At 42.5% G+C, this 14,363-nt stretch overlaps 1 protein-coding gene across 2 annotated transcripts in view; it reads right to left on the reverse strand.

Moving 5' to 3' along the window:
- The window catches only part of ddx18 (DEAD (Asp-Glu-Ala-Asp) box polypeptide 18), a 43,351-nt gene extending 30,051 nt beyond the window's left edge, over positions 1-13,300 (reverse strand). Inside the window, exons 1-3 of one of the 2 annotated variants that reach the window (XM_059647397.1) lie at positions 13,024-13,297; positions 11,655-11,834; positions 1,895-2,050 (exon numbers count right to left, since the gene is read on the reverse strand). In XM_059647397.1, the coding sequence (XP_059503380.1) occupies positions 1,895-2,050; positions 11,655-11,834; positions 13,024-13,150 (463 nt within the window). In that variant the 5' untranslated portion in view covers positions 13,151-13,297. Of the gene's footprint in view, positions 1-1,894; positions 2,051-11,654; positions 11,835-13,023 lie in introns of both variants that reach the window. The other variant, XM_059647398.1, reaches the window with a different exon arrangement.
- Between the last annotated feature and the right edge of the window lie 1,063 nt (positions 13,301-14,363).

Genomic DNA, 14,363 nt, shown 5'->3' on the forward strand with positions numbered 1-14,363 from the left:
GAGAACTGTAAGGGAGAACATCTCGGATTTGGACCAGTGGTAATTACTTGCAGAAGAAACTTGTGGGCAGATGATGGTTCTCCTTTGTGTCTGCTGCCTTGCTCATCTAGGTGGTAATACTGTAGTTTTGAAAAGGTCTGTCAATGAAACCTAGGTGATGATACATACTCCTGCCACCATGCACTGTGATGGAGACAATAAATATCATGATGAATGCAGTACAGATCAAATGGGTTCGTTTTTCTTGTGTGCATCAAGCTGTCTGAGTTTTGCTGGATCTACATTCATCTAAACAATTTAATATACTAAATCACAATGCTGATTTGGGCTTTAGAGATAGTGCTCTGATTCTGGGGAGTCAGGATTATTTTGGCTTTGGTGCTAAAGTCCCGTGCATCAGCTGCTCTCTTATGTGAAACTGGATTGGATTAGATTAGATTGTATAAAATAATGTGAAAGCTTATCCATGTATGTCATATCTACAAAAGAAGATAATCTATCCTGACAAATTACTTTCTTAACAGTCATCCTATGTGATCAAGTGATGCAAGGATTCATTAACTGAATCTTTAATCAACACCTGTGTACCAATAGCCTGAGGACCAACATCCAGTTCAAGTTCCAACAGAACCATTGCTCTTCAGAATGCATCACAGCCTTGACCCAAGAACTAAATACAAAGGAGAGATGGGAGCATCCGTCTTGACAGCTATGATATCAAATACTCTTAAAGCTACTGAATATGCAACTTCACCTTCCTGCCCCTACGCATGTGTATTGTAAAAGGTTTCCTCTCCTCGGGTACTTTTTCTTCAAAGTTACTGCTACTGAAGTCTAGCCTGGGCCATACGTATCCTTGCAATCTACAGCCCATTTCCAATCTCCCTTTCCTAGAGATCTTGAATGGTTGTTACTAATCACTGCCATTTTTTTTAAACAATTCTATGTTTGAACCTGCTTATATACTGTTTCCAAGCTGACTGAACTCTACAAGAGGCTGGCAGTACTGAATGTAAACAATCCTAAAAAGGAGAAAAATAGTCAAAGCATTTTGTCTTGCACTTGTCAGGAGTCTGATACAAGAGAACAGATTTGGAAAAAAAGTGGCATTGCCCTATAATTAATGCATTGTTGGGAAAATAAAATCTTCTTCCCAAAATGAATTAAAACTAACCTTCAGAAGGTGTAGCAAAGGGACAACAGTTATTCTGACATCTTAAACATTGGTCCTTGCCGAGTGTCACTTTTCTGAATCTTTTTAATCCATGTAGATTGCCAGACACAAACATAGGGTGTATCAAAAAATATTCAAAGGCAGAGGACAGTCCTTGTCAGATGACTGATTGCCAGGTAGTTGTTTTCTTCAGCTGGAAGATTGACTAGAAGGAGGACACAGAGCCTGAAGAGTTCCACGACACTTCAATGAGAGAATAGGATGTTGCCTTCACAACTTTAATGAGTTTGACATACTCTGCCAACTGCTTGATCACCCTTTGGCATCAGTGAAACAACCTCAATTGACACGGGCACATACTTTATTTATTTTTGTTTATAGAATGCATAACATCTGCTTCTTAAACTAAAACTATTCCAAAATTCCTTACAAATGATCAGCTGCCTAGCAATGGTCACGAACTCCCAAAATCTAAGATCCTCAATTTGCTGCTCATTGGCAACATCAGAACAAATACCAGTTTTGCTATGAACTACAGTAAAACAGGCAGTTCTATGTCATCATCTCAACCATTCCTGATCATCTACTGACTCTCAGTATCAACCTGTTTATGTAATTCAATCCCAAAAATGAAGTGCACACATTTTCTATGAGCTCATGGATTCCAACTTGCTTTCACACACAGCAGCAGCAGTGTTTACACCTCAAAAACAGGTATACCTGTTAACCCCAAAGGCAAAGTTGGTCCTCCATCATCTTCAGACTGTTCTTCATTTTCCTCATCCTTTTCATCCTGTATCATTTCTAAGTCACCAGCTTTGATCATCTCCAGGTCACTATCCTCCTTTGGTTCAACATTCTTTGGTTTTTTGATTTCTACAGTTAGAGAATAAAACCCAAGTTAGATTATGGACAGGCGCATTGGCAATATGAAAGTTAAAAATCTTTTGCGGGGCTGTAAACAATTTAATTGGAACAGCATTGCATCCATTAACTGATAGTTGTTTTGCCATTTTCAAACCAAGGCTCTTTAGGCTGTGCATTGATGCAAATCACAGAATCCTTAGTGTGGAAACATGCTCTTCGGCACAACAAGTCCACACCGACCCACAGAGCACCCACCCAGGCCTGTTCCCCTATAAATCCACCTAATCTACATATCCCTGAACACAATGGGCAATTTAGCATGGCCAATTCTCCTACGCTGCACATCTTTGGACTGTGGGAGGAAACTGGAGCACCCGGAGGAAACTCACACCAACATGGGGAGAATGTGCAAACTTATGCAAGTACAACTTCACAATAAGAAGAAATTCCCTCTTAATACAAAATTAATCCGCAACAAGACTTTCCATCTTGATTCTGGACTCTAAACTATTGACTTTTGCAAATTTTGTGACGTAATTATAAACTAAATAGTGAGTTTCATGTGTCATATATTAGAATATTCAAAGTACACTAGGGAAAATTGTAAACTATCCCCTGCAAGTTCCCAAATTGCCCTGGAACATCCACTTATGGGGGTGACCAATGGAAGAAAAGTTGTCTTTGTGAGCTGAACAGAAGTAAAAAGAGTGAGATTTGCTTCTCCAGTTAAGGCTGGTTGTGTCATGTCCTTGCTGCTAACAGGTTTACCAGTAACTCACTTGTGATTGGAAAAGCACGGGCTGGGAAGGAGAGAGATGTTGGAAAGAAGAGATAACAGCTTCAAGCCTGTCAATGGTGAATTACTTGGTCGGCTCGAAACTGGAAAACTTTAAATCATTAAGATAATTAATTATGTACAGGTGAACATGGAATCTCTATGTTCTAGTCTAGTTTAAGGCTGAATATGGCCAGGAACTATATATAAAGCAAGATCGTAGTGGATCCTGCTGTAATGAACACTTATTAAATTTAGATTTGAGTTTCAATTTTTCTATTGCATTCATGAGATGCAAGTGCCAGTGGCTGGCCAGCATTTATTGCCCATTTCTAGTTTGCGTTTGAGAAGATAGTGGTGTGCTACCTTCCTGAATGGCTATAAACAAATTCAGTGTAGGTACCCTGTAGTGTTCTTACTGTGGCAGTCCCAGAACTTTAACTAACTACACTGGAAAAATGACAATATATTTGCAATACGGAATGGAGAGTAGTTTGGACATTCCCAGGCACCTTCCTCTCTTGCTCTGATAGATAGTGGTGGTCATGGGTTTGGAAGGTGCTATCTAAGGAAACTTGCTACTCCTGATTTGTGCCTTGTAGATGGTGGACTGGTTTTTGGGAGTTCTGAGGAATTACTCACTGCAGGATACTTGACCTCTGACTCAAACTTATAAATGCATTATTTATATGACTAATTTAGTTCAGCTTCTGGTCAATCATAACTCCTAGACTGACGTGGATCTGAGACGGATCAAAAGAGTAATAACTACCTGGGTTAAAATATTCCAGCTTTGTGAATGTGTGATGTAATTACATTAGATGTGACCTTGTAGTAACGGCTTTGTGTCGAAATGCATGACTGTCAGTTTTTGTTAATATGCCTGTTGTCTCGTGCCAATCCAAGTAGTGATATTCAACTTTTCCCTGTGTGCTGTGTCTTTCAATGTAATGGGACTGATAATTGTGGATATTCATGAACTCCTCTATCACTGCGAGAACTCAAATACCTTATGTATCAACACAATTACAAAAGGTAATGTTGCTATGCAACTGTATTAACTGATAAAGGGATTAGTGAGAATAAGAAAAAGACTAGTCTCTAAAAAGAACAAAAGGTAGCTGTCAAGGAGACCATAAAAAAGTGCCTTAATGCATCAAATAAAAAAACTCACTTTCCAAAATTAGTTTTGGATCTCAGCAATACATAGAATATAAATTTTGGAGGATGAAACACATGAAAATCAGGAAACTGTTTACATCCTATCACTTCTTAAAAGAAAAATTGAACAATGAACTTCCTTTTGTTACCAATATAAAACATGATACCCTTTTACACTCTTACTCAGAAGTGGCCCTAATATCATCTGTAAACACTTGTAGTAGTTACATTAAATGGGCAAAATTAACCAATAGAAATCTAGAGTAATTGTGATAAATCAAAGTTTCTTTTCATCTAAGTTGTTTGAGTGAAACAGATCAAATTATATAATATCTACCCCTCCGTGTCCAATACTTGGATAATATTTTTAAAAAAAGCTTAGTGATAAATGTATCAGAGATAACAGGAACTGCAGATGCTGGAGAATCCGAGATAACAAAAAGTGTAGAGCTAGATGAACACAGCATCTTAGGAGCACAAAAGCTGACGTTTCGGCCCTAGATCCTTCATCAAGGGTCTAGGCCCGAAACGTCAGCTTTTGTGCTCCTAAGATGCTGCTTGGCCTGCTGTGTTCATCCAGCTCCACACTTTGTTATCTTAGTTATAAATGTGCTTGTTCTTGGAAATTCCGACAAACATTACTGTAACACTGTAAATTTGACCAATTCCAAGTTATATTTCTTCTTTATTCTTCAATGATAAATTATGGAGAATTTCTGACAAGAAAGAGAAATGCTGTTGAAGCTTTGTCTTGCACTCATCAGGACGGAATTACCATAATACCAAATTTCAAAGAGAACAAGAATTTATACTGCACAAAAGCAAAGTGTGCTGACTGGTTGTCATGTGGTCTGATTGGCTGAGTAGGAGCAAACACAGGGACTGCTGTTTAAGTGAAGTAATATATTCAGGCAGTGGCTAAACCTGCAATACAATATGTGTAGTGTTTCCCAGCCACGCTCCTACTCTAACCCCAAAAAAAGGCTGTGTGGAGGTTTTTTCTTTTTATCTCTTTTGGCAATGTAGACCAGACGGGATAGAAACTAGGGCAGTTGCATGCTCCTCTTGTAGGATGTGGGATGTAAGGGTCACTACTAGTATCCCGGCAGACTTCACCTGCCAGAAGTGGACCCAACTCCAGCCCCTCCAGGATCGCGTAATGGAACAGGAGCTGGATGAACTCCGCATCGTTCGGGAGGCTGAGGGGATGATAGACAGGAGTTGTAGGGAAGTTGTCACACCAAGTTACAAAATAAAGGTAGCTGGATGACCATCAGGAGAGGGAAAGGGAATAGGCAAACAGTGCAGGGATCCCCTGTGGCCATTCCCCTCAATAATAAGCGTACCTCTTTGGGTACTGTTGGGGAAAGCCATAGTGGCCAGGCCTTTGGCACTAAGCCCAGCTCTGTGGCTCAGAAGGGAATGGGGGAAGAATAGGAGAGCAATAGTGATAGGAGATTCAATGGTCAGGGGAACAGACAGGAGATTCTGTGGTTGCAAATGAGACTTCCGGATGATATGTTGCCTCCCAGGTGCCAGGGTCGGGGATGTCTTGGATCGAGTCTACAGGATTCTTAAGGAGGAGGGTGAGCAACCAGAAGTCATGGTACACATTGGTACCAATGACATAACTAGGAGAAGGGACGGGGGCCTGAAAAATGAATATAGAGAGTTAGGCTGGAAACTAAAAGAGACAGGACGAGCGGAGTGGTAATCTCAGGATTACTTACAGTGCCATCGGCTAGTAAGGATAGGAATAGAGTGAGTGCAGCTGAACACGTGACTACAGAGTTGGTGTAGGAGGAAGGGCTTCAGATATGTGGATCATTGGGATACCTTCCGGGTAAGGTGGGACCTGTACAAGGAGGATGCGCTGCACCTGAACTGGAGGGGCACCAATATCTTGGGCAGGAATTCTGAGAGAGTTCTTTGGGAGGGTTTAAACTAGTTTGGCAGGGAGATGGGAATTGAAGCTACGGATCAGAGGATGGGGTAGCCAACGTACAGGCAGACACAGCATGCAGAGAGTCTGAGAGGAAGGGCAGACAGTTGAGAGGGCAAAGTTGTGGTCAGTGTGACGGGTTGAAGTGTGCCTTTTTTACCACAAGAAATGTCAGGAATAAGGGTGGGGAACTTAGAGCATGGATCAGTACTTGGAGCTACGCTGTAGCGGCCATTACAGACACTTGGATATAGTCGGGGCGGGAATGGTTTTTGGGTTTTCCGGGATTTAGATGTTTCGAAAGAAACAGGAATGGAGGTAAGAGAGGTAGAACAGTACAGCACAGTACAGGCCCTTCAGCCCATGAAGAGGTAGGGGAGAGGCATTGCTAATCAGGGATGCTATCACAGCTGCAGAAAGGGAGGTCGTAGAGGAGGATTTGTCGACTGAGTCAGAATGGGTGGAAGTCAGAAACAAGAAAGGAGCAATCACTTTACTGGGAGTTTTCTGCAGACACCCCCAATAACAAGAGACACTGGGGAACAGGTCAGCAGGCAGATTCTGGAAAGGTGCAGAAGTAATAGGGTTGTTATCTTGGATGACTTCAACTTCCTTAATATCGACTGGAACCTCCCAAGTGCAAATAGTTTGGACGGAGCAGATTTTGTCAGGTGTGTCCATGAAAGATTTCTGATTCCATACGTAAATATGCCAACTAGACGGGAGGTCATATTGGGTTTGGTGCTTGGCAGGTGTCAGATTTCATTTCAGTGAAAAAGTGACCACAACTCCCTGACCTTTATTATAGTCATGGAGTGGGACAGGAGCAGACGGCATGAGAACGTATTTATGAGAAAGGATTACAAGGTAACCAGGAAGGAACCGAAGAATGAACTTAGGAGAGCTAGAAGGGGGCATGAAAAAGCCTTGGCAGGTAGGATTAAGGAAAATCCCAAGGCATTTTATACTTACGTGAGGAACAAGAGGACAGCCGGAGTGAGGGTGGGGCCGATCAGAGATAGTGGAGGGAACTTGTGCCTGGAGTCAGAGGAGATAGGGGGAGATCCTTAATGATTGCTTCAGTGTTCACCAGGGAGAAGGACCTTGCAGTTTGTCAGGACAGTATGAAACAAGCTGATGTGCTTGGACAGATTGATGTTAGGAAGAAGGATATGCTAGAAATATTGAAAAACATGAGTTCTAGACGGGATATGCCCAAGGTTACTACGGGATTGCTGCATCTTTGACGATGATCTTTGCATCCTCACTATCCACTGGAGGAGTACAAGATGATTGCAGGGTGGCAAATGCTATTCCCTTGTACAAGAAAGGGATTACGGATAATCCTGGGAATTACAGAGGATTCTGAGAGATAGTATTTATGATTATTTGTAAAAGCACAATTTTATTAGAAATAATCAGTGGTGGAGAGAGGGGCAGGTCATGCCTCTCAAGCCTTATTTAATTCTTTGAGGTTGTGACAAAACACATTGGTGAAGGCAGGTCAGTGAAGGTGGTGCATATGGATTTTAGCAAGGCATTTGACAAGGTCCCCCATAACAGGCTCATTCAGAAAGGCAGGAGGCACGGGATTCAGGAAATTTGGCTGTCTGGATTATAGAATTGGCCGTCCAATAGTAGTAGATGGAAAGTATTCAGCCTGGTGCTATGTGATCAATGGTGTTCCACAGGGATCTGTCTGGGATCTGTGCTCTTTGTGACCTTTATAAATGACTTGGATGAGGGAGGTGGGGGGTTTAGTAAGTTTGCCAATGACCCGAAGGTTGTTAGTGTGGAGGGCTGTTGCAGGTTGCAACAGGATATTGTCAGGAAGCAGAGCTGGGCAGAAAAAAGTGGCAGGTGTAATTCAACCTGGAAAAGTGTGAAGTGATTCATTTTGGAAGGTTGAATTTGAATGTAGAATACTGGGTTAATGGCAGGATTCTTGGCACTATGGAGGAACAGAGGGATCTGAGTCCATGTCCATAAATCCCCCAAAGTTGCCACCGAAGATGATAGCGTCATTAAGGCGGCGTCTGGTGTGTTGGCTTTCATTGGCAGGGGTATTGAGTTTAAGAGCCACGAGGTTATGCTGCAGCTCTATAAAACCCTGGTGAGACCACACTTGGAATATTGTGTTCGGTTCTGGTTGCTTCATTATAAAAAAGGATGTGGAAGCTTTAGAGAGGGTGCAGTGTAGATTTACCAGGATGCTGCCTGGACTGGAGGACAGGTCTTCTGAGGAAAGGTTAAGGGAACTAAGGCTTTTCTCACTGGAGTGAAGAAGGATGAGAGGTGACTTGATACAGATGTACAAGATGATGAGAGGCATAGATAGAGTGGATAGTCAGAGACTTTTTGCCAGGGCAAAAATGACAATCACGAGGGGGCATAACTTTAAGGTGACTGGAGGAAGGTATAGGGGAGATGTCAGAAGTAGGTTCTTTACACAGAGAATGGTGGGTGTGTGGAATGCACTGCTAGTGGTGGTAGTAGAGTCAGGTACATCAGGGGCATTAAAGTTACTCTTGGATAGGCACATGAATGGTAGTAAAATGAAGGGTATGCAAGTTAGTTTGGTCATAGTGTAGGATAACAGTTAGGCCCAACATCATGGGCTGAAGGGCCTATACTGTGCTGGGCTGTTCTATTTTCCAAACACAGAAATTTCTGGAAAAGCTCAGCAGGTCTGGCAGCATCTGAGAAGAGAAAATCAAAGTTAACGTTTCGGGTCCGGCGACCCTTCCTCAGAACTGATGGTCATTGGGAAAACATCAGTTTATGGACAGAAAAAAGGGAGGGGGATGGGACGGGGAGTAAACGATAGGATACAGCCCGAAGAAACAGAAAAGCAGTTGGATAGACAAAGGAGTTGATAATGATCTGGCTACGAGGGTGAGTAGTTGTTTTTGGGGACTGTTAGTGATTAATAGTAGGTAATGTATAATGGTAGGCTACGTAGTAACAAGGCCAGCTGTGTGGGGTAAGTGGCTGGGACATGGGAGAGTTTATACCCTAAAATTATTGAACTCGATATCAAGTTCGGAGGGCTGCAGGGTCCCCCAGTGGAAAATGAGGTGTTGTTCTTCCAAGGTGCGTTGAGCTTCACTGGAACACTGCAACAAGCCAGAGCCAGAGATGCTGGCCAGGAACAGGGTGGTGTGTTAAAGTGGCAGGCAACAGGTAGCTCAGGGTCTTTTTTGTAAGTGAAACATAGATTTCTGTGAAGTAATCACTTAATCTATGCTTCGCTTCCCTCATGTATAGCAGCCCATATTTTCAGCAGCGAATGCAGTCGACTAAATTCAGCTGCAAGGTATTTTTGGGCCCTTGGATAATGGAGAGGGAGGAGGTAAATGGGCAGGTGTTGCACCTTTGCTGACTGCAGGTGCCTTGGGGCTGTGGTGGGGGTTTGAAGGAACAATGGGCCTGGGTTTCTCAGAGGGAGCGGTCCCTGCAGAAGGCAGACAAAGGAGGGGAGGGGAATGTGCGTCTGGTGGTGGCACCTCGCTGGAGGTGGTGGAAATTGCGTCTGATGGTCTTCCGGATGTGGATGCTGGTGGGAGAAGGGGAACCCTATCACTGCTGCGGGAGGGACAAAAGGGGATGAGGATGTGATGGGATGATAGGTAAGGATAAGGGGAACCCTGGCGCTATTGTGGGAGGGAAGACAGGGGATGAGGACGGAAGTTTGGAAGATGGGTTTGACCCGGTTGAGGGACCCATTGACAAGTCAGGAATCGTCAGCTGAGGAAGAAGGTGGACATTTTGGAGGCTCCCTTGTCGAAGTTGGCCTCATCTGAACAAATGCGACGGAGATGGATGAACTGAGAAAATGGGTTGGAGTCTTTACAGGAAGCAGGGTGGGAAGATGTATAGTCCAGGTAGCTGTGGGAGTCAGTGGGTTTATAGTGGATTGATTTTTGATTTGATCCACTTGTGCTGTTATACTGCCTCAGCAGATGACTCTACCAGAAGTCATGCAATTTGAAATATATCTGCGCCGTACATTAATTTAAACAGAAGTGTTTCAGCAATACAATGATGCCTAGCATAACTGTATGTCTGACAGAGTGTGGAATAAATGAAACTTCACTGACAAAATATGTCATTTTTAACATTTTCAATGGCCCTAAATTTGCATCAATTGGATCTGCTGTACAGCATGACCAAACTCTACTCAAATGCAAGTTAGAAAAATTGTTTGTTAGAACTGATAAAGTGGAACACCCTGCTAGATGATGGGCATCAAATTTGTCCCTGCAGTTTGCATGTACTTATGCATGGGCTGTGCAAGACACACAAAAGCATTATCCCTTCAAGCATTAGCTTGTCTATGAATGATTCTGTGTAACCTTTTTCTTTTCAATTTGTGCATGGGATAGTAGTATTACTAACTAGGATAGCAATTATTGCTCATAAATTGGCTAAATTAAGTGACTTGGTACAACCAGTTCTGAGCAACTTTTCCAAATACATGAAGATGATGTCTTCACCACAAAACTACAGTAGACCTACATATCGAAAGCAATACCACATCCATGTGCTCAGTGGACACTGCTAGCACATTCACTAATGTGCCGCTCAAGGAAGCCGAAGGCATTTAGGCGGCAACACCATATCCTAGCATATCTAGACATGCCGTCACTGCCTGAATCTGTGCTAACTGAATTTATGAACCGAGATACCTACACAGTTGATTTCAGCTTCAACACAATATGTGCCTGAACTAATGTCATAGAATCATCTTTAGTGCTAGCCATTACTAAAATTTGAGTTAGCTTGCAAAAAAAAACTAGTTGTTTCGGTGGAATAACACTTGCTTCTTGCACGTTTCTAATAAATTTGTTATATTTGAATCTGCAATCTACACACACCTTAATGGGCACAATTTCATGTTTGAAATGGAGCAGTCTAACAGACTCTATTTCTGTATGTCGTAATTGCGAAATCCACTAATGGATTCTCTACGATTTACCACAAGGCATCCCAATCTCTGGGGTAATGAGCTTCAACCAGCAACGCCTGCCATGAAGCTTCAGGCCAAGTGTTAACAGCTCTGAACAACATTTCCTTTAACAACTGTGATGTTCCACACACTGTGATTGTGGTGGTGACGCAGACTGCAGCATGGAATTCTGGCTCTAGGGACTGATGTTGCACACGGATTCAGGGAGTCCATGCAGAAGAGAACTAATTAGAGGGAACACCGGCTGTGAGTCCATCTTAAATCCTGTCATTGAAATCATGGGCATGGCCTAACAGAGCTTTTCGGCACCCAATTCTTTTCCCAACAAAAAAGCAAGTGAAAAGATAGGATTGTAATAATCCCTGAAAAACTGAGACCCCTTCTTCTGACTCTCAGTTCCTCAACACCAACCAGGTTCATGTCATAACTTTCAAACTGTGAAACAGGTCACAGTGGGGGAAAAAAAAAAATTTGAAAAGCACAGAACCACGAGCCCACCTTCACTGGTCAAAATACACTTTATGATTCTAGCATCTCTATGTACTACAAATTAGCTTCATTGGCAATCAGGGCCTCAGCATTTGCACATGTTGATGTTTCTCATGTAGCATAAAATGTCTTTTTCCACCACTGAAATTTGGTATTCTATCTCAATGAATGCAAAATGAAAAGCTCCACCAGCTTATATTTTCACCAATACTCCAGCTGTACTCAAATCTGACAAACTACTGCACGTGCATTACTAAAGTACTCAAAGCAAATTTACCAGTTTCCTGAATTTTAGTTGCAAGCTTTCTTTTGTTTTTCTTTTTGATATTTGATACTGGTTTTTGTTCGCTTTCATCCTTCGTAAGCCTTTGTTCTTCTTTCAATTCTTTTGGAGTGCTTTCTTGATCACCTATTGACTCTTGCAGTGTTTCATTTTCCACATTCTTTTGTTTGACCACTGTCAACAGAAAACTTAATTTGTTCATATACAGTCCAAGTTCAGACCAGGTGCATGCATCAGAGTCGTACACAGAGTCAGAACTTTTACTTGGTTAGAGGTAAACAAACAATCTAGAATTCTGATATTATGGAACTACAATTTAAATATAAATGAACCAACTCCACAAACAGCATAAAATCTTGCACTGCTCTTTCACTGATCTCAGCTCATTCCAAATTACTTTACAATCCACAAGTAACATTGTTTTTGAAATATAGTCTGCTCTGCCACTGAACAAGAACATGGCTGATCTGAAGGGTGAATGGAGTGGTGAGGGTGGGGAGTGAATGTGGAGAAGGTGATTTGGGGGAGGGGTGAGCAAATGCAGGAACAAGTTGGGAGTGAACAGGGTGGGCTGGTAGTGAGAGCTGATGAGCAGAGAACTTACACATTAATGGTAGGGCCCAGGGTAGAGTTGTAGAACAGAGACCGAAGGATTCTGGTACATAATTCTTTAAGATTTGACAGGGCAGTTAAGAAGGCATTTATTGCTCAGACCATTGACTAAAGAAGTTGGGACATCATGTTGCGGTTGCAAGGGATGTTAAGTGATGCCGCTTCTAGAGTGCTGTGTGCAGGTCTGTTATAGGAAGGGTATTATTAAACTGGAAGGGGTTCAGAAAAGATTTATTGGAAGTTGCCAAGAATGGAGGGCTTGAGTTATAAAGATAGGCTGGGATTTTTTTCCACGGGGGGGGGGGGGGGGGCTGGGAGGTTGAGGGGTGATATAAAATCACAAATAACATAAATGAGTAGCAAAGACTTTAAGGTGGGAAAGTTCAAAACAAAGGGTATATATTTAAGGTAAGAGGAGAAAGATTTAAAAAAAGGACACGAGGGGCTACTTTTTTTTAAACACAAAAAGAGTGGTTCGAACTTGCAAATGAACTGTCAGAGGAAGTGGTGAACACAGGGATAGTTAAAACGGTTAAAAGACATTTGGATAAATTCATTAATAGGAAAGGTTTGAAGGGAAAAGGGCCAGGCGCAGGCACGTGAAACAAGTTTAGTTTGGGAACATAGTCAGCAAAGACTGGTTGGACCCAAGTCTCTGTTTCCATGCTGTGTGACCATGAAGGCAAGCTCACATTCACTCACATTAAGATTTTCAACCTCAACTCGCCCCCTCTGCCCGCCTCACACTCACCTTTTTCTCCCACCGCTGAATTGATCCGTTTAATTTTGGCGTTTTTCTTTTGCAACTTTTTGCGGATAATTTTCATTTGAAGATCCGCCATCTTAACACAGCATGTGAACGATGAGGACCCACACATTGGTTTTGGGGGCGGGGGCGGGAAAGCGGGGTGGCTATGGAAATGCCCACTAGCAGGAAACAGCCAGTATCATCAAATCATTCTGCTAAAATAAAACCTCAGCATGAGATTATATCGCAGAAGCTTTTCAATGAGATTCAGGTTCGAATCTCTTGGCGACATATTTAGGCACCTACATATCGCGCAGGCGCAGTAATGGATCAGTGAATCCGGAAGTAATTTCCGTGGAAGTCACACTGTGTAGGGAGGGGTAAGCGATAAAAAGCGGCCCCCTGATTTTGAGGGTTTGTGATTTGGAGCATCTGTAATAACAGATCCATTTGTGATCAGAGATAATGGGAACTGCAGAGCTGGAGAATCCAAGATAACAAAGTGCGGAGCTGGATGAACACAGCAGGCCAAGCAGCATCTCAGGAGCACAAAAACTGATGTTTCGTGAAGGGTCTAGGCCCGAAATGTCAGCTCTTGTGCTCCTGAGATGCTGCTTGGCCTGCTGTGTTCATCCAGCTCCGCACTTTGTTATCCGTGATCGTTCATGCCGACCAGGTTTCCTAAACCGAACTCGTCCTATTTGGCCCATATCCCTCTAAACTCTTCTTATTCAGGTATCAGAGATAATGGGAACTGCAGATGCTGGAGCATTCCAAGATAATAAAATGTGAGAGATGGAGGGTCTAGGCCCGAAACGTCAGCTTTTGTGCTCCTGAGATGCTGCTTGGCCTGCTGTGTTCATCCAGCATCACATTTTATTATCTTATTCAGGTACTTCAGTTTTTAAAAAAATGTAATTGTACTCTACCACAACTTGTGACAGCTGGTTCCATATACCTGCCATCCACTGTGTGGGGGGGAAAAGGTGCCCTTCCGGTCCCTTTTATGTCTTTGCTGTCTCACTTTTAACCCTGTGTGCTCTTGTTTTGGACTCTCCTACTCTCATGAAAATTTCCTTGGCTATCCACCTTAGCTATACCCCTCATGATTTTTCTAAACCTCTATAAAATCATCCCTCAGTGTCCTATGCTCCAGGGGAAAATTGTCATAGACTCTCTACTCAAACCTTACAGTCTCAGGAACATCTTTTATATTTTTTACCCTAGAATTGTATGCAATACTACAACTGTGGCCCTACCAATGTCTTGTACGATGTATTGTAACTTGCTTCCTGCAAGCAACAAAATGATGTACTGTTTGATATGACCTGTCAGCCTTTGGA

The sequence above is a fragment of the Stegostoma tigrinum genome, chromosome 7 (genome assembly GCF_030684315.1).
Source record: "Stegostoma tigrinum isolate sSteTig4 chromosome 7, sSteTig4.hap1, whole genome shotgun sequence".
Taxonomy (NCBI): domain Eukaryota; kingdom Metazoa; phylum Chordata; class Chondrichthyes; order Orectolobiformes; family Stegostomatidae; genus Stegostoma; species Stegostoma tigrinum.